At 43.0% G+C, this 18725-nt stretch overlaps 1 protein-coding gene across 3 annotated transcripts; it reads right to left on the bottom strand.

Annotated features, from left to right (window-relative positions):
* Positions 1 to 790: 790 nt before the first annotated feature.
* Positions 791 to 18083, bottom strand: selenoe (selenoprotein e). Of its 3 annotated transcripts, none has more exons than XM_073066974.1 (4): positions 17728 to 18083; positions 7798 to 7874; positions 3560 to 3638; positions 791 to 1112 (listed from the first exon to the last, which is right to left on the bottom strand). In XM_073066974.1, exons 1-4 carry the CDS (start codon positions 17842 to 17844, stop codon positions 969 to 971), a joined length of 417 nt encoding a protein of 138 aa, XP_072923075.1. In that variant the 5' UTR covers positions 17845 to 18083; the 3' UTR covers positions 791 to 968. The 3 variants fall into 3 exon arrangements, with proteins under 3 accessions (XP_072923075.1, XP_072923077.1, XP_072923078.1); XM_073066976.1 differs by lacking the exon at positions 17728 to 18083 and adding an exon at positions 10458 to 10820; XM_073066977.1 differs by lacking the exon at positions 17728 to 18083 and adding an exon at positions 10091 to 10168.
* Between the last annotated feature and the right edge of the window lie 642 nt (positions 18084 to 18725).

Raw genomic sequence — 18725 nt, 5'->3', positions numbered from 1 at the left:
TCTTTCCTTGCACTGATGTTTCTTGACTAGTTGAGCAGATTGCTTGTTTCAGCTGCAGTATTGTGTAAAAGTCTTCTGCACATATATAGCTAGGGTGCCTCTGACTTTTGTACATTAAAATGTTATGAATAACACTTCTTACTATTGAGCTAATACAAAGCAATGTATTCTTATTTCTGTTTCCCAACCACCTTTCTATTTAGCCAATATGCAGTACTGTGCAAAAGCCTTAGTATATATATCTATATATACTTCAACACAGTACTGTACCTTTTCTTGCCCCTATATTATTGGGGGATTTTTCCACCGAGGGATGAATGATTCAAGAAAATATAGCTGTGAAGAAACATAGTGTGGACCCATCACTCTCTTGTCCATCCGAATACCAATGGAGCAGCTTTCTGATGGAACACTAGTGGGGATGAATTCCAGGACTAATCTTTATAAACACAAGTTTGTCAGAGTCCCTCAGGATATCAGATACTCCATGGAGGTCAAGGAAGAGTTGGTAAATTTGATTGGGATGAGAGGACATCTGTCTAAGGGTAATAGTCTCACAACACAGGTAGATTTCCCTTACAGCTAATTGTAATACTTCAAGGAAAAGATAGATAACACTGTTTTCTTTCCAAAGGCAAAAGGATAAGTTCTAATACTGTTGGGATTATACCTTGAATCTAACCCTGCTATGTACCATCTGGATGTACTTTATGATGCGTTGAAAACGGTGCATTGTAATGCATTTCATGTTTTACCACATGGATCCAAAAACAGAACTGACACCAAAGAATGAAGTTATACACATTTTTTTAATGTTAAACAAAGACCTTTAGTGGTTCTCACACCAAGAAGCAGACACTCAGCTGAAGCCCTGGCTGTTGACTGCCTTTCAGACCCAGACATCATCCATGCTTTTTGGAAGTGATCTCCACGCTGAATTCAAAGAAACCAGGAGGCCTCCTGTTGACCTACAGCTCCTCTCGTGGCGCCTTCAGTGGGAAGTTTTGGAACTCCTTCGGGACATCCTCTCCCTTGGCTGACTTTTTATAGAACCCCAATGATTCGAGAAGGGCAGAAATCTCATCAGCTGTCATATCCTTCACGGGCAGGCTCTGTGAAAGGCAGAACCAGGAGTGGCTGAGGACACAATAGGCAATGACTGAGGCGACAACCATTAGACTTAGAAACAATAGGCAGTCAATCAGAACAATTACTTTTAATGAATGACACCAGTTTTTAGACACAGATTTTGAAAAGTCAAGTTGTTCATTAACCACTAAAGGCTAAAGCAGCTGAGATTGTTCTTCAGAGAACAGGGAAGAATTGAAAGTCAATTCAATTGAAGCATAAACTGAGAATGCTCCTGAAAAACAAATTATGCCACATTCCTTTTGTAGGATGTGATAAACAGAGAGGAAAAGACAAATCAAATAAGATGCTGGGAAAAGTAAAAGCAAACTGCTGGCGGAACCCAACTGGTCAGGCAGTATCTGCAGAGGCAAAGGGATAGATTCTACATTCCACGTTTCAGAGTTCCTCCAGCAGTTTGCTTTCTGCTATAGATCCCAACATTTGGAGTCTTTTGTTTCTCCGTGTTGCTAGAGAGCATTTGTAAAAATTATAAATGAACCCCTAATCTGGAAAAAATATCTGGATAAATTGGAATCAAGAGTTTATGGTAAGATTGGGTAACAGTGTTTAGACCTTTCCTCCACATGACAGACCAGACTTTCTCTCTTTCTCATTTCAACCTAAAATTTCTATTTCCACAGATGCTGCCTAACTTTTTGAGTGTTTCTACCAATATGTTGCTTCTGCTTTGGCTTTTCAGCATCTGCAGTCTTGTATTTGAATTTCGAAGCAGATCGTTAGGTACTTGGAGCTATTTTAACCATTTAACATCAATACTGAAAGTCCACCTCAACTCCAACTCTGTTTTCGTGGATGTTTGGGAAGAAAAAGCATTTCAGGATGTATATCGTATACATTTCTCTGACATTAAGTTGAACCTTTGAACCTTTGAATATCTCCTTTTGTCGCCATATCTCATGGAAACACCCAACATGGAAACACCCAATCCCCTTGAATGGAAAATCCTACAAAAAAAGAGTGGGTACGGCCCAGTCTATCATGGGTTAAGCCCTCCCCGCAATTGAGCACATCCATTCGAAAGGCTGTCATAAGAAAGCAACATCCATCATCAGGGATTCCCTCCTCCACGCAGGACATGCTCTCTACTTTCTGTTGCATTAGGAAGAAGGTAGAAGAGCCTCAGGACTCACATCACCAGGTTCAGGAACAGTTATTACCTCTCAACCATTAGGCTCTTGAAACAAAACTGATAACTTCACTTGCCCCATCATTGAAATGTTCCCACAACCTATGGACTCACTTTCAAGGACTCTTCATTTCATGTTATTGATATTTAACACTTATTTATTAATTATTATTATTTATTTTTGTATTTACACAATTTATTGTCTTCTGCACTCTGGTTGAATGCTCAAGTTGAGTGGTTTTTCATTGATTATGTTATGGTTATTATTCTATAGATTTATTGAGTATGCCCAGAAAAAATGAATCTCTGGGTTGTATATGGTGACATATATGTATTTTAATAACAACATTTAGTTTGAACTTTGAATTTTGTACTTTTAGTGTGGTCTCATCAATACCTCAATTAATTAGAGTCTCTTTCCTCTTTTCTCCCATGCTAAAACAATTACTTCCTTAGCGATTTGCCATTTCTACAAGATACGTCCATATGACTTGTGTAGAGCGACACCTAAGTAGTTCCAATACTGATAATCCCAATATCTCACCTGTAAGAATTCTCCATACTGTTTCAGACAAAGTGGCTACCTTCACATTTAGTCTCAGAAACATACAACATGGATGTATGGCCTCCCTGGCCACTGAGTCTCTGCTGACCGTCATGCAGCCAAATAAGACCATAAGATACAGGAGAAGAATTAGGCCATTTGGCCCTTCGAGTCTACTCCACCATTTCATCATGGCTGAACCATTTTCCCTCCCAGCCCCAATCTCCTGTCTTCTCTCCCTATCCCTTCATGCCTTGACTAATCAATATATGAATCAGATTATTTATTCTCCCCAAATTTCCACCAGATTGTATCTCTCACCTGAACACTAGGGGCAATTTGGAATGACAACTGTAACCTTTAGGACATGGGAGGAAACCAGAACTCCTAAGAGAAATCAATGTGGGCACAGGAAGCATGTTCAATCTCCACTCAGGTAGTACAAGACGTCAGGATTGAGCCCAAGCACCAGAACTATGAGGCAACAGCTATGCCAGCCCCACCTTTCTTCACATTATACTCCATTTCCCCTCTCCTTGATGATTCAATTACCTCTTTACATACTCCTTGCACTCTCCCTTTCAAAAGACCTTTAATTGTCAGTAAATTTTCATGCCCTTTGCCCACTTCCCTCATTACTACTCAGTGTTTTCTACTACTTATAGGGGGAGAAAGACCCCAGAGTTTGATTGTGATGCCATTTTAAATGCTGTGTGTAAATCCGAACAGAGACTAACCTTAACAACTTCACCCTTCAGATTATGGAAGAGGAGCTGAGGTTCCTGGTTTTGTTGCAAGTCATACTTCAGATTATGACTAAGGGATAGAGTTAAGGAAAGTGGATCTGAATGTAGGATAAATTCTGGACAAATCATTGCAGCTGTGCTTTAGAAACTAAATCTAACTATACAGTTAAGTGAAGTTAACAAAGCCTAGCGAGTAGGTGAGAGCTGGGAAGGAAAGAAATCCTGAGGACAAAACAATAGGAGGAATTAATTTCTATGTACTATCGGTTGTGTAGAGGCACTTTACCCTAATAGAGTGATACAGTGAAGAAATTATTCTTTCGGCCTATCAAGTTATGCTGACAATCAAGATCAGACTTTTTACATTAATTTAAACTTAACCCCTTTATCTGCCACACATTCCCATAAAACAGAAAGAAATACATATATTTCTTGGAATGTATATACAACTTTGTATATTTCATGATTGTTCTTGGTAATTTTTTCTACAGAAGTGTCCTCCCTGGACACTCCATACACCCCACAACTTTGAGTGCTCAATATCAAATATCAAATTTCTGGGAATTCACTTTCTCCGTTGTATTAGAAATAGCCAGGTCACTGTAGATTAACTTTCTGTAACAGATACTCGCTTTTTCTCTTCCTGCTGACACTGTCTAATCTATCGGGGATTCCCCACTTCTCTGACCTGCGTTTGTAACTCTTACGTGTCCCTTTGCTTGTTTGCCCTCTTTCTTTAAGTATCCTCATTAATCTATTAACCTGATGGTTTCAGCAACAGATTGTCAACACAGCAATCCTGACTCTATCTTATCAGGGAATCTTAATTTTTCCTCCCTCAAATCTCCTAAAAATAAATTATTTTCTCACTTTCCCAGATCTGATCATGGGTACTTGACCTGAGCCATTACTTCTTTCTCTTCCCATCGATAATGCCTGACCTGCTGGCTGTTTCCAGCACGTTTTGCATGTATGTCAGAATTCCAGGGAATCATTAGTGACTCAGGGGCTGGATCTCACTTAACTTAACATAGCTATATACATAATGCAGGAGAAAAATAGTTCAATAAAGACCCGCAGATCTTGAGCACTAAATGTTCAGTGCATCAAATAAAGCTGGTGTGGAAAATGTAGTTCCTTTGCTATATATTTCCAAAGTTCTTTCAATTCAATTCCTGGATTACCTTTTTAAATTAAAAAAAATGCAATTGGAGCTTGCTTATTTCAAAACCAATGAACTGTATACAGTACTGCCCAAAAGTCTAAGGCACATATACAGTATATAGCTAGGGAGCTGATGCACCATCAATAACTCTCGGAGACGGGAGGCAAAAGATAGGCTTTTATTAGCTGCAAACGTGACCACAGCATCCTGGAGACTGAGGGAGGAGCAGTGCCTCCAATCGCCTTTATACAGGGGTCTGTGGGAGGAGCCACAGGAGCAGTCAGCAGAGGGGCATGTCCAGACAGGTATACACATAGTTTACCACAGGAGCCTATGACTTTTGCACAGTACTGTACTTGTTATCATGGAGCAGAGAGCGAGTTTGTAAATGTGGTGGGAGCAAAGGATGCTGGGAATGACAAGGGTGGAGCACCGTGGGAGGGGTGTGGGACAGATGACACAGAAGGAATTCCAGGGCAGGGAGATGGTACAGGTGCAAATGCACCCAGCCCTGAGACACCAGGCAAGGTCATTTGATCCCAAACAATTGGTTTATTGATTACTATCTGGTGCTTCCCTCTCCCTTCCCATTTTCCCAACCATGATTCCCCTCTCCCTGTCCCCTTCCCACTAACAATCCGAAATAGAGACCCATATCGGAATCAGGTTTATCATCACTCACATATCTCATGATTTTTTTGCTGTGGCAGCAGTACAGTGCAATACATAAAATTACTCTGAAACTATGAAAAAGCCTTAGGCACCCTAGTTACATATATGTGCCTAAGACTTTTGCACAGTACTGTAGCTCCGCAGATATTCTAAGGTTTTTGATGCAGAGGGTTTGGTAAATGAAATAGGTTCTACGCAGTATTATTACTAGAACATGCTACAGATGATTGAGATTATTAGGGCACTGAATAGAACTGAGCAGGTACAGTCCCAGACAACAGGATGTGGCCTGCAAATTAGAGGCAAAGGGAGCATTTCTTCACACACAAAGTAGTAGAACTGGGGGATCCTACCTACAAAAATACACTGTCTCAGCTGATATAAAATCAGTGAACAGCAGACTTTTGCTGGACTAGGATATAAAAAGAATTTGGAACCGTGGAAGGTGTTTGGACTTCTGCTACACAATCTCTCATGCAGGCTAAGGGAGCCTTCATTGCTTCTCAAAACCCTTTTAAAGCATGGTCTCTGCTGAAGTTTGGAAAACAGGGCACTTAAAAAAGCTGTCTCAAAAATTAATGAGGAGGGAGTTAAGAGCACATGTTAAAATTGTCCCTTCAACTATTAGAGTGACAAACCTCACATTAATCCCCAGTTTTCTTCTGTCTGTTTATACAATGATTACTGTAATGGATGACAAAGGGACAAAGAGTGACAAATGATATTACTAAAGTTTTCAGCAATTAATTCCTACTTTGGAGGTCTTGTATCTGGATAATCAGTTACTGTGAATCCCTGAGGTGCATGAGAGAATGGTGCTGTTGGAAACCACCATTACTTTGAAAAAGGATCCAGTGCTTTTCTAGCGTCTATGATGAATGAACTCTTCTCAGGCTTCCAGCTGGGTCCAGGTATTGATTATAACCAACTCTGCCACCTTCATCAGGGATGATGTCCAGGCATGTCTAATCAGTGGCATGTTTCCCCCTTAGTCTGTGCCCCCGATTGGTTAGTCCTCATCCAATCAGATTTCTGCTCTCCCACCTTGTTTACAATCGATTTTCAGTTCTTAATTAGAGTGAGACTTTCACCCTTGTTAAAATTCTTTTCCTCTAGTTTTATTTCAAAGGCTCCTTTTACCAGGTGGTCCCAAAAACCATTGGCGCAGCACACTGGTTTTATGCCACTGAAGTCAATCCTGTGGCCATTGTGAATGCCATGTTCTGCTACCACTGATTTCTCCGTCTATCCTAAATGAATGCACCTCCTGTGCTTTCTAATGCAGGTTTCCACCGTGTTTTGTCTGGCTCCGCATTCACAGGTAAACACCTTCTGACCTAAGTCCCAGGTCACCTTTGACTTGCATAAGCTGTGATTTGAGTTTCCTTACGGGTCTGTGGATGGTATTCATCTGGTATTTCTTCAGGACCCTGGTGATCCTTCCAGAGATCGTAGCAATATAAGGAAGTCAGGTGGTAGCAGCAGGTTCCTCCTTGTCGTTAGGTTTCCTGGTTTTCTCGTCGAACTTTTTAAGGGCTAGATTGGTTTCCTTCACCTTGTGGCCAATCTGCAGGTACATCATGCGTAATAGTTTTACTTCCTTGGGGGGACTCTCTGAATCTGAAATTATTTTAGCGGTGGTTAATCGAAACAGAAAGAACCTTTCAACGTTAGGAAGAGCGATGGTGACTGTTATTTTTGAGGAATAAGTCTGTGTGAGTGGGTTTCTGATAGATACGATGTCCGAGGCTACTGTTTGGTTTCCATCGTATTAGAATGTCCAGGAATGGGAAGCAACCGTTCTTCTCCATTGCAAATTGAATGTTTGGATATATGCTGTTCAGATGGTCATGGAACTGCTGGAGTGCCTGGTGTCCATGTGGCCACACTACAAAGGTGTCATCAACATATCTGAAGAAGCTGGTTTTTTAAAAATAATACCTTCTACAAGATTTGCACTTTTTAACTCATATATTTTTCTCACTCACTGGCAGAAAACGGTATAGCAGCTAAACTAACGGTTTATCACCTTTCTCAGTTTTCATTGGCTAAGTATTAGCCTGATGTAATTGTTTTAATTATATAGCCTATTAACTAATTCATTCATATCTAAGGAATTTTCCTTATATTATTATAGAAGTGATAGATTTTTCAGAGGTGCCACCTTGGCTTCTTTATTCCTTTTCATTCATAAAACTCTTAGTATTGATTCTCAGCTCTTTATGTAGTTTGCTTAGTATTTGTATCTTTGTTTGCACTCTATAATAAACTGAAATTTTGCAATTAAGACTGCTTGTCACTCCTGACCCCTGGAAGAACACTAAGGATCAGAAACTAAACAGAGACCCAACATGATAGCTTGTCTTTTTCTTACAGTCGTTCAAAAGGATACTACAATGCCAGTCGGTCCAAGAGGAACTGGTACAGCCCTGGCATCTTCTTAATGGATCATCCAACTAAACTGGGAGCCTGCAAAACAAAATCAGATTGAAACATTTTGCAGCATTCACAGAATTCAGTGGGGTCTTTATCCTCCATGGAGTTAGAGTCATAATGTAGTACAGCACAGAAACATGTCCCTTTGCTCAATTCGTCCATGTCAAGCAAGATGCCTGTCTAGGCTGGTCCCACTTACTGATGTTTTACCCAGAGTACAACTGGGGAGAATTCTGGTCTGCTGCAGTTAGACCAGAGTTGAATGTCATAATGGTAATTATGGTTATAGTATTATTTATCATTATTATGTACAGACTATTACTTCCTAAACCTTTTCTATCCATGTATCTGTCTAATTAGAGTTGATTGGAGCAACTGATGTGGATCAACTGAGGATCTCTCTGCCGTGCAAAGCATTTATTAACTGACTTTGTAATAGTTTTCCCTTTCTATTTTAGTAGGAGTCAATAGCTGATGTAACAACACGTGGCGAGAATATTGGAACCTATGTCTGATGCACTATTATCTCAGGCCAGCGCGACACTTTACAGTACAGGCGACCCAGGTTCAATTCCCACTGCTGCCTGTAAAGAGTTTGTACATTCTCCCTAGGACTGCGTGGGTTTCCTCTGGGTGCTCCAGTTTTCTCCCACAGTCCAAAGGCCTACTGGTTAGTGGGTTAATTGGTCATGATCATGCTCTGGTTAAATTGGGGGTGTTGCTGGGCGGTACGCCTAAAGGGCTGGATTACTCCAATCTCCAATCTCAATCAATCAATAAATGTACCAAACCAGTGCTTCTTGTTCCTTTATAAATGCTGGTCAATAACTCTTATATATGCACCACGTCTTTCTTTCATTCTGCCAGTGTCATTTTTCAACCCCTCACCCCATGGTGAATGATTTAACACATTCTAACCTCAGCTGAAGCTTTGCCAAGCATATTAGAATTGCCCCCACCCTTTTTCATATCCATGTCACCTTTAATTTTCCTTATGAACTATTAATCTCATGTTTAGACATGTCTCCTTAATACTCTAAAATTTAAAGGGGTTCCCATCCTCTTTTATGCCTTGGAGCATGGAGACCCAGGGTGGGAACCTAACGAACCTAGTGCCCCAATCCCAGTATATCTCCCAGTAACCTGCTCCACCATATGGTGCATCCCTGTGTGAGGAGGTAATTACCGAGCATGTCTTAGACTTGCCGTTTCTGATGCTAAGCTGCTACCAGTTCTCCTGTTACTGCTGTTTCTTGTCTCATCTCTCTAGCACCAAACATCAGCCCTGTATCTGTCCTCTATACTGCTACAGGGTCTGGAAACGTGTGTGGAACTGCAAGTGGGGAGTACTGCTTTGCTTCAGTATGACGTGGAAGATTCAAATATTGATTATCTTTTTATTATTATTAGTAACAGACAATTACTTAACAGAGTGGGACAGGGGATAAAGCTCCAAGATGGCAAAAGGAGACCTGAAGACGGGAACTAGCCCATATTCACATAGTGGATGACCAGCATGTAGAATGGTTCTCATATTCTAGTGAGGGCCAATTCCCCAGATGCTTTAACTAAAACACGACAAGCAATGGTAGCATTTGCTTGAGGGTGAACATCATCTGCCTCCCTCATGTCTGTTTTTGTATTTGATATCTTGTATATATATATATAGATTCAACATTCTTGTTCATTTAAATAATTAATTATGTGTTATATGTAAAATATGTTAACTGCACATGTAATCACGCTACCGTGTGATACGTACGTGCCTCATTTAAAGTAAAAGATGAAGTTGCACTCGTGTTCCCAGACACCGTCTTTTCCTTTAAATGAGATAAATGTTTAGAAGTGACAAAACACAATACTAACCTATTGCATTATCTCACTAGTTTAACAATTTGAGAGTAGTGATTCAGTATCCCGCTCTTTTCTCCGTTTGCCACCTCATTTTGACAGCTTTGATGTGCTCACAACAATTGGAATACATCGCGGCTTGCCCTGACCAAAACTACGATCAAATCAAAAGCTTTCTTTGTCGTGGATTGTTTTCTGCTATCAAAATTCCCTCTGATCTTTTCCAAGTGCAAACCACAGAGCCCTCCACCTCAAATCTAACCATGGGTCCTCCCTGCTAGAAAGTTACAACTAACACCAGAGCTGTAGAGATGATCTTCTAACCAAGAAACTTGGCTTGCATGCTGTCGGTGAGAGAGAAGGTGGTTGATTCAGCTCCTCCAGCTGAGAAATCCTACCTCCTCAATCTTCCGGCATCCTCCAGCTTTGGAACAACAAGTGTCCTGCATCTTGCCCACCATCTCTCCACGGCAATGGAAAACCCGAGAGATCCTGCAGATGCTGGAAATCTTAGGCAACACATTAAGAGCTGGAGAAACTCAGCAAGTCAGGGAGCATCTACGGAGTGGATTAAGCAGTCAACATTTCAGGCTGAGATTCTTCATCAGGTCTCCTGAGGGTCTTGGCCAGAAATTTTAACTGTTTATTCCCCTCCATAGATGCTGCTTGATCTGCTGAGTTCCTCCACCATTTTGCACGTGAGCAATAGGATACAACTCAGCCCCTCACCCACACCCACCCCCTTGAGAAAGAGTGGACACTTACCACCAGTGTGGCTTGAGCTATTTCCATTTCTTTCCCATCACCATTTTCAGTTTTGTTCTGGCCAACAACGTGGTGTAGAGTCAGTGCCAGAGCACACAAGAGCAGTGCCTGCACCATCTTTCCCAAGTGAGTCCTGAGGCAACGTACGTAGCAAATTCTAAGCTCGTACTAGCTCAGGGTGAAACCATTGGCTGGAGGGAGGAGACCCACACAGCACTAAATGAAGAAGATTTTAATTGCTGAGCTTAAGTCAAGGAACGTGCCAAGGAAATGTTCCCAATGCCGAGTACATTCAGAGTGAGGGACCCTTTCCGTATTGGCTTGCCCTGTCTTCGGTGCTGTTCACCTACAGTGTGGTGGTTTGTTCCTGCCCACCTGTGTAACAGGTGATAGTTTTAATCTCTTTCTCAGGGAACACGAGCTTATACAACACGTCAGCACTACAACTACTACTTAATGGATCATCCAACTAAACTGGGAGCCTGCAAAATAAAATCAGATTGAAACATTTTGCAGCATTCACAGAATTCAGTGGGGTCTTTATCCTCCATGGAGTTAGAGTCATAATGTAGTACAGCACAGAAACATGTCCCTCCGCTCAACTCGTCCATGTCAAGCAAGATGCCTGTCTAGCCTGGTCCCACTTACCGATATTTGACCCAGAGTACAACTGGGGAGAATTCTGGTCTGCTGCAGTTAGACCAGAGTTGAATGTCATAATGGTAATTATGGTTATAGTATTATTTATCATTATTATGTACAGACTATTACTTCCTAAACCTTTTCTATCCATGTATCTGTCTAATTAGAGTTGATTGGAGCAACTGATGTGGATCAACTGAGGATCTCTCTGCCATGCAAAGCATTTATTAACTGACTTTGTAATAGTTTTCCCTTTCTATTTTAGTAGGAGTCAATAGCTGATGTAACAACATGTGGAGAGAATATTGGAACCTATGTCTGATGCACTATTATCTCAGGCCAGCACGACACTTTACAGTACAGGCGACCCAGGTTCAATTCCCACTGCTGCCTGTAAAGAATTTGTACATTCTCCCTAGGACAATTCGGAACAAGATGGAAGCAGGAGAGCACCTAAGGATTTCCAGCGGGAAGACATTTTGAGATCTCGGGTGAAGAGAGAGGCCAGACCGCGCAGGCGCGTGACGTCAGCCAGTTGAGTGCGAACAGTTTAAAAAGAAGGCAACCATATCCAGCGGGCAGCAGAGTGAAAGGGCTTTGGCTCCACGGGCTTCGGCGGTAACGGGACGAGGTGAGGCAGTTGTTGATTGCTAATGGAGGTAGTATGTGTGTGAGGCCCGTTTTCTGTGGTCGGTGTCAGATGTGGGAGGCCCTGGAGTCTCCCGGCGTCCCGGACGGCCACATCTGCACCTGGTGCATCGAGATGCAGCTCCTAAGGGACCGTGTTAGGGAACTGGAGCTGCAGCTCGATGACCTTCGTCTGGTCAGGGAGAATGAGGAGGTGATAGAGAGGAGTTACAGGCAGGTGGTTACTCCAGGGCCACGGGGGACAAAGAAATAGGTCACAGTCAGAAGAGGGAAGGTGAAGAGTCAGGTACTAGAGAGTACCCCTGTGGTTGTACCCCTTGACAATAAGTACTCCTGTTTGAGTACTGTTGGGGGGGGACAGCCTACCTGGAGGAAGCAACAGTGGCCGTGCCTCTGGCACAGAGTCTGACCCTGTGGGTCAGAAGGGTAGGGAAAGGAAGAGGAAGGCAGTAGTGATAGGGGACTCTATAGTCAGGGGTTCAGACAGGCGATTCTGTGGACGCAGGAAAGAAACTCTGATGGTAGTTTGCCTCCCAAGTTCGGGGTCCGGGATGTTTCTGATCACGTCCAACACATCCTGCCGTGGGAGGGAGAACAGCCAGAGGTTGTGGTACATATTGGTACCAATGACATAGGTAGGAAAAGGGAAGAGGTCCTGAAAGAAGACTACAGGGAGTTAGGAAGGAAGTTGAAAAGCAGGACCTCAAAGCCAGTAATCTCGGGATTACTGCCTGTGCCACGCGACAGTGAGAATAGAAATAGAATGAGGTGGAGGATAAATGCGTGGCTGAGGGATTAGAGCAGGGGGCAGGGATTCAGATTTCTGGATCATTGGGACCTCTTTTGGGGTGGGTGTGACCTCTACAAAAAGGACGGATTGCACTTGAATCCCAGGGGGAACAATATCCTGGCGGGCAGGTTTGATAGAGCTGTTGGGGAGGGTTTAAACTAGTTTGGCAGGGGGGTGGGAATCAGAATGTAAGTGCAGGGATTAAGGTAGAAGGACAAGAGCATGATGCTAAGAGTTCGGAGTTGATGAGGAAGGACAGGCAGGGACAAAACATAATTGTAGCCAGTTAAAGGAGTTGAAATGTGTCTATTTCAATGCTCGGAGTATTAGGAACAAGGAGGATGAACTTAGAGCATGCATTAGTACGTGGAACTACGATGTTGTGGCCATTACTGAAACTTGGTTGGAGGAAGGGCAGGATTGGATGATGCAGGTCCCGGGGTTCAGGTGTTTTAATAGGAATAGGATGGGAGGAGAAAGGTGGGGGAGTGGCATTGCTGGTCAGGGATAGTATCACGGCTATAGAAAGGGAGGATGCTGCAGAGGGAGTGTCCAGTGAGTCAGTCTGGGTGGAAGTCAGAAATAGGAAGGGATCAATCACTGTGCTGGGAGTAGTCTGTAGGCCCCCAAATAGCCCTCCGGACACCGAGAAGTAGATAAGCAGGCAGATTTTAGAATGGTGCGGGAAATACAGGGTAGTAGTTATGGGTGATTTCAACTTCCCTCATATTGACTGGCACCTCCTGACTGCAAAGGGGATAGATGAGGCTGAATTTGTCAGGTGTGTTCAAGAAAGATTCCTGACACAGTATGTGGACCGGCCGACGAGAGGAGAGGCTATACTGGATCTAGTTCTGGGTAATGAACCTGGTCAGGTGACAGACCTCTTGGTGGGGGGTTATTTTGGTGAAAGTGACCACAACTCCCTTAGCTTCAGCATAGCTATGGAAAGGGATAAAATCAGGTGAAATGGTAAAGTGCTTAACTGGGGAAGGGCTAACTTTGAAGGGATGAGACAGGAACTAGCGAGAGTAAATTGGAAACAGATGTTCAAAGGGGAAAGCACAGAAGTAATGTGGGAGAAGTTTAGGGACCACTCGAGCTGGGTTCAGGATAGGTTTGTCCCACTGAGGCAAGGAAAAAATGGTAGGAAAAGGGAACTGTGGTTGACGAAACACATGAGGCAACTCGTCAAGAGGAACAAGGAAGCATATGTTAGATATAAGAAGCAGGAAGAAGGAGGGGCTCATGAGAAATATAGGGTAGCCAGGAAGGAGCTAAAGAAAGGACTTAGGAGAGCTCGAAGGGGGCATGAGAATGCCTTGGCATGTAGGATTAAGGAGAACCCCAAGGCATTCTATGCGTATGTGAAGAATAGGAGAATGACGAGAACGAAGGTGGGGCCGCTAAAGGATAAAGAGGGCAACATGTGTCTGGAGGCGGAGGAGGTTGGGGAGGTCCTAAAGGTATACTTTGCTTCAGTATTCACAAGTGAAAAGGATCTTGATCAGGATGAGGTCAAAGTAGAACGGGCCTGTGTGCTGGACAATGTGGAGATTAAGGAAGAAGAAGTGCTGGATCTTCTTAAAAACATTAAGATTGATAAATCCCCAGGGCCAGATATGATACACCCCAGGTTGTTGTGGGAATTGAGAGAAGAGATCGCAGGAGCATTGGCCATGATCTTTGAATCCTCTTTGGCTGCAGGGGCAGTGCTGGAGGACTGGAGAATGGCAAATGTAGTTCCCTTGATTAAAAAAGGTAATAGGGAGAAACCTGGGAACTATAGACCGGTGAGTCTTACGTCAGTGGTATGCAAACTACTGGAAAGGATTCTTAGGGATAGGATCTACGAGCATTTGGAGAAGTACAGTCTACTCATGGATAGTCAACATGGCTTTGTGAAGGCAAGATCGTGCCTCACGAGACTGATAGAGTTTTTTGAAGAGGTAACAAAAGAAATTGATGAGGGTAGGGCAGTGGATGTGGTCTACATGGACTTTAGCAAAGCATTTGACAAGGTCCCTCATGAGAGACTCATCCAGAAAGTCATGAGGCATGGGATAAGTGGAACATTGGCTGTTTGGATAAAAAATTGACTTAAAGGAAGAAAGCAGAGGGTAGTTGTGGAAGGAAAGTTTTCTGCCTGGAGGTCAGTGACTAGTGAAGTGGCGCAGGGATCTGTCCTGGGACCCCTGCTATTTGTGATTTTTATAAATGGCCTGGACGTAGAGGCAGAAGGATGGGTGAGTAAGTTTGCGCATGACACGAAGACTGGAGGAGTTGTGGATGGAGTTGTAGGTTGTTGAAGGTTACAAGAGGATATAGACAGGCTGCAGAGTTGGGCAGAAAAATGGCAGATGGAGTTCAATCAAGACAAGTGTGAGGTGATGCATTTGGGAAGGACAAACCAGAAGACTGAGTACAGGATTAATGGTCAGTTACTTAAGAGTGTGGATGAACAAAGGGACCTTGGGGTTCAAATCCATACATCCCTCAAAGTCGCTGCACAGGTTGATAGGGTAGTTAAGAAGGCCTATGGGATGCTAGGCTTCATTAACAGGGGGATTGAGTTCAAGAGTAGAGAGATCACGTTGCAACTCCACAAATCTCTGGTGAGACTGCACTTAGAGTATTGTGTTCAATTCTGGTCACCTCATTATAGGAAGGATGTGGAAGCTATGGAGAGGGTGCAGAGGAGATTTACCAGGATGTTGCCTGGATTGGAGAACAAGTCATATGAAGCAAGGTTAGCAGAGCTGAGACTTTTCTCTTTGAAGTGTAGAAGAATGAGAGGGGACTTGATAGCGGTCTACAAGATTATGAGAGGCATAGATAGGGTGGATAGTCAGTACCTGTTTCCCAGAGCGCCAATAGCAAACACCAGAGGGTATATGTACAAAATTAAGGGAGGGAAGTTTAGAGGAGACATCAGGGGTAAGTTTTTCACACAGAGGGTTGTGAGTGCCTGGAATGACTTGCCAGGGATGGTGGTGAAGCCTAAAACATTAGGGGTACTTAAGAGCCTCTTGCACAGGCACATGTATGAAAGAAAAATGGAGGGTTATGGGGTAGTGTGGGTTTAGTACTTCTTTTTAAAGATTATAAGGGTCAGCACAACATGGAGGGCTGAAGGGCCTGTACTGTGCTGTAGTGTTCTATGGTTCTATGGACTGCGTGGGTTTCCTCCAGGTGCTCCAGTTTTCTCCCACAGTCCAAAGACCTACTGGTTGGTAGGTAATTGGTCTTTGTAAATTTGTCCCATGAATAGGCTCTGGTTAAATTGGGGGTGTTGCTGGGCGGTATGCCTAAAGGGCTGGATTACTCCAATCTCCAATCTCAATCAATCAATAAATGTACCAAACCAGTGCTTCTTGTTCCTTTATAAATGCTGGTCAATAACTCTTATATATGCACCACGTCTTTCTTTCATTCTGCCAGTGTCATTTTTCAACCCCTCACCCCATGGTGAATGATTTAACACATTCTAACCTCAGATGAAGCTTTGCCAAGCATATTAGAATTGCCCCCACCCTTTTTCATATCCATGTCACCTTTAATTTTCCTTATGAACTATTAATCTCATGTTTAGACCTGTCTCCTTAATACTCTAAAATTTAAAGGGGTTCCCATCCTCTTTTATGCCATGGAGCATGGAGACCCAGGGTGGGAACCTAACGAACCTAGTGCCCCGATCCCAGTATATCTCCCAGTAACCTGCTCCACCATATGGTGCATCCCTGTGTGAGGAGGTAATTACTGAGCATGTCCTAGACTTGCCGTTTCTGACGCTAAGCTGCTACCAGTTCTCCTGTTACTGCTGTTTCTTGTCTCATCTCTCTAGCACCAAACATCAGCCCTGTATCTGTCCTCTATACTGCTACAGGGTCTGGAAACGTGTGTGGAACTGCAAGTGGGGAGGACTGCTTTGCTTCAGTATGACGTGGAAGATTCAAATATTGATTATCTTTTTATTATTATTAGTAACAGACAATTACTTAACAGAGTGGGACAGGGGATAAAGCTCCAAGATGGCAAAAGGAGACCTGAAGATGGGAACTAGCCCATATTCACATAGTGGATGACCAGCATGTAGAATGGTTCTCATATTCTAGTGAGGGCCAATTCCCCAGATGCTTTAACTAAAACACGACAAGCAATGGTAGCATTTGCTTGAGGGTGAACATCATCTGCCTCCCTCATGTCTGTTTTTGTATTTGATATCTTGTATATATATATATAGATTCAACATTCTTGTTCATTTAAATAATTAATTATGTGTTATATGTAAAATATGTTAACTGCACATGTAATCACGCTACCGTGTGATACGTGCGTGCCTCATTTAAAGTAAAAGATGAAGTTGCACTCGTGTTCCCAGACACCGTCTTTTCCTTTAAATGAGATAAATGTTTAGAAGTGACAAAACATAATACTAACCTATTGCATTATCTCACTAGTTTAACAATTTGAGAGTAGTGATTCAGTATCCCGCTCTTTTCTCCGTTTGCCACCTCATTTTGACAGCTTTGATGTGCTCACAACAATTGGAATACATCGCGACTTGCCCTGACCAAAACTACGATCAAATCAAAAGCTTTCTTTGTCGTGGATTGTTTTCTGCTATCAAAATCCCCTCTGATCTTTTCCAAGTGCAAACCACAGAGCCCTCCACCTCAAATCTAACCATGGGTCCTCCCTGCTAGAAAGTTACAACTAACACCAGAGCTGTAGAGATGATCTTCTAACCAAGAAACTTGGCTTGCATGCTGACGGTGAGAGAGAAGGTGGTTGATTCAGCTCCTCCAGCTGAGAAATCCTACCTCCTCAATCTTCCGGCATCCTCCAGCTTTGGAACAACAAGTGTCCTGCATCTTGCCCACCATCTCTCCACAGCAATGGAAAACCCGAGAGATCCTGCAGATGCTGCAAATCTTAGGCAACACATTAAGAGCTGGAGAAACTCAGCAAGTCAGGGAGCGTCTACGGAGCGGATTAAGCAGTCAACATTTCAGGCTGAGATTCTTCATCAGGTCTCCTGAGGGTCTTGGCCAGAAATTTTAACTGTTTATTCCCCTCCATAGATGCTGCCTGATCTGCTGAGTTCCTCCACCATTTTGCACGTGAGCAATAGGATACAACTCAGCCCCTCACCCACACCCAACCCCTCGAGAAAGAGTGGACACTTACCACCAGTGTGGCTTGGGCTATTTCCATTTCTTTCCCATCACCATTTTCAGTTTCGTTCTGGCCAACAACGTGGTGTAGAGTCAGTGCCAGAGCACACAAGAGCAGTGCCTGCACCATCTTTCCCGAGTGAGTCCTGAGGCAACGTACGTAGCAAATTCTAAGCTCGTACTAGCTCAGGGTGAAACCATTGGCTGGAGGGAGGAGACCCACACAGCACTAAATGAAGAAGATTTTAATTGCTGACTTAAGTCAAAGAACGTGCCAAGGAAATGTTCCCAATGCCGAGTACATTCAGAGTGAGGGGCCCTTTCCGTATTGGCTTGCCCTGTCTTCGGTGCTGTTCACCTACAGTGTGGTGGTTTGTTCCTGCCCACCTGTGTAACAGGTGATAGTTTTAATCTCTTTCTCAGGGAACACGAGCTTATACAACACGTCAGCATTACAACTACTACTTAATGGATCATCCAACTAAACTGGGAGCCTGCAAAATAAAATCAGATTGAAACATTTTGCAGCATTCACAGAATTCAGTGGGGTCTTTATCCTCCATGGAGTTAGAGTCATAATGTAGTACAGCACAGAAACATGTCCCTCCGCTCAACTCGTCCATGTCAAGCAAGATGCCTGTCTAGCCTGGTCCCACTTACCGATATTTGACCCAGAGTACAACTGGGGAGAATTCTGGTCGGCTGCAGTTAGACCAGAGTTGAATGTCATAATGGTAATTATGGTTATAGTATTATTTATCATTATTATGTACAGACTATTACTTCCTAAACCTTTTCTATCCATGTATCTGTCTAATTAGAGTTGATTGGAGCAACTGACATGGATTAACTGAGGATCTCTCTGCCGTACAAAGTATTTACTAACTGACTTTGTAATAGTTTTCCCTTTCTATTTTAGTAGGAGTCAATAGCTGATGTAACAACACGTGGAGAGAATATTGGAACCTATGTCTGATGCACTATTATCTCAGGCCAGCGCGACACTTTACA

The sequence above is a fragment of the Hemitrygon akajei genome, chromosome 14 (genome assembly GCF_048418815.1).
Source record: "Hemitrygon akajei chromosome 14, sHemAka1.3, whole genome shotgun sequence".
NCBI classification, from domain to species: Eukaryota; Metazoa; Chordata; class Chondrichthyes; order Myliobatiformes; family Dasyatidae; genus Hemitrygon; species Hemitrygon akajei.
The sequence above is the reverse complement of the archived record's forward strand: the minus strand, read 5'-3'. Positions and strand labels throughout refer to the sequence as shown.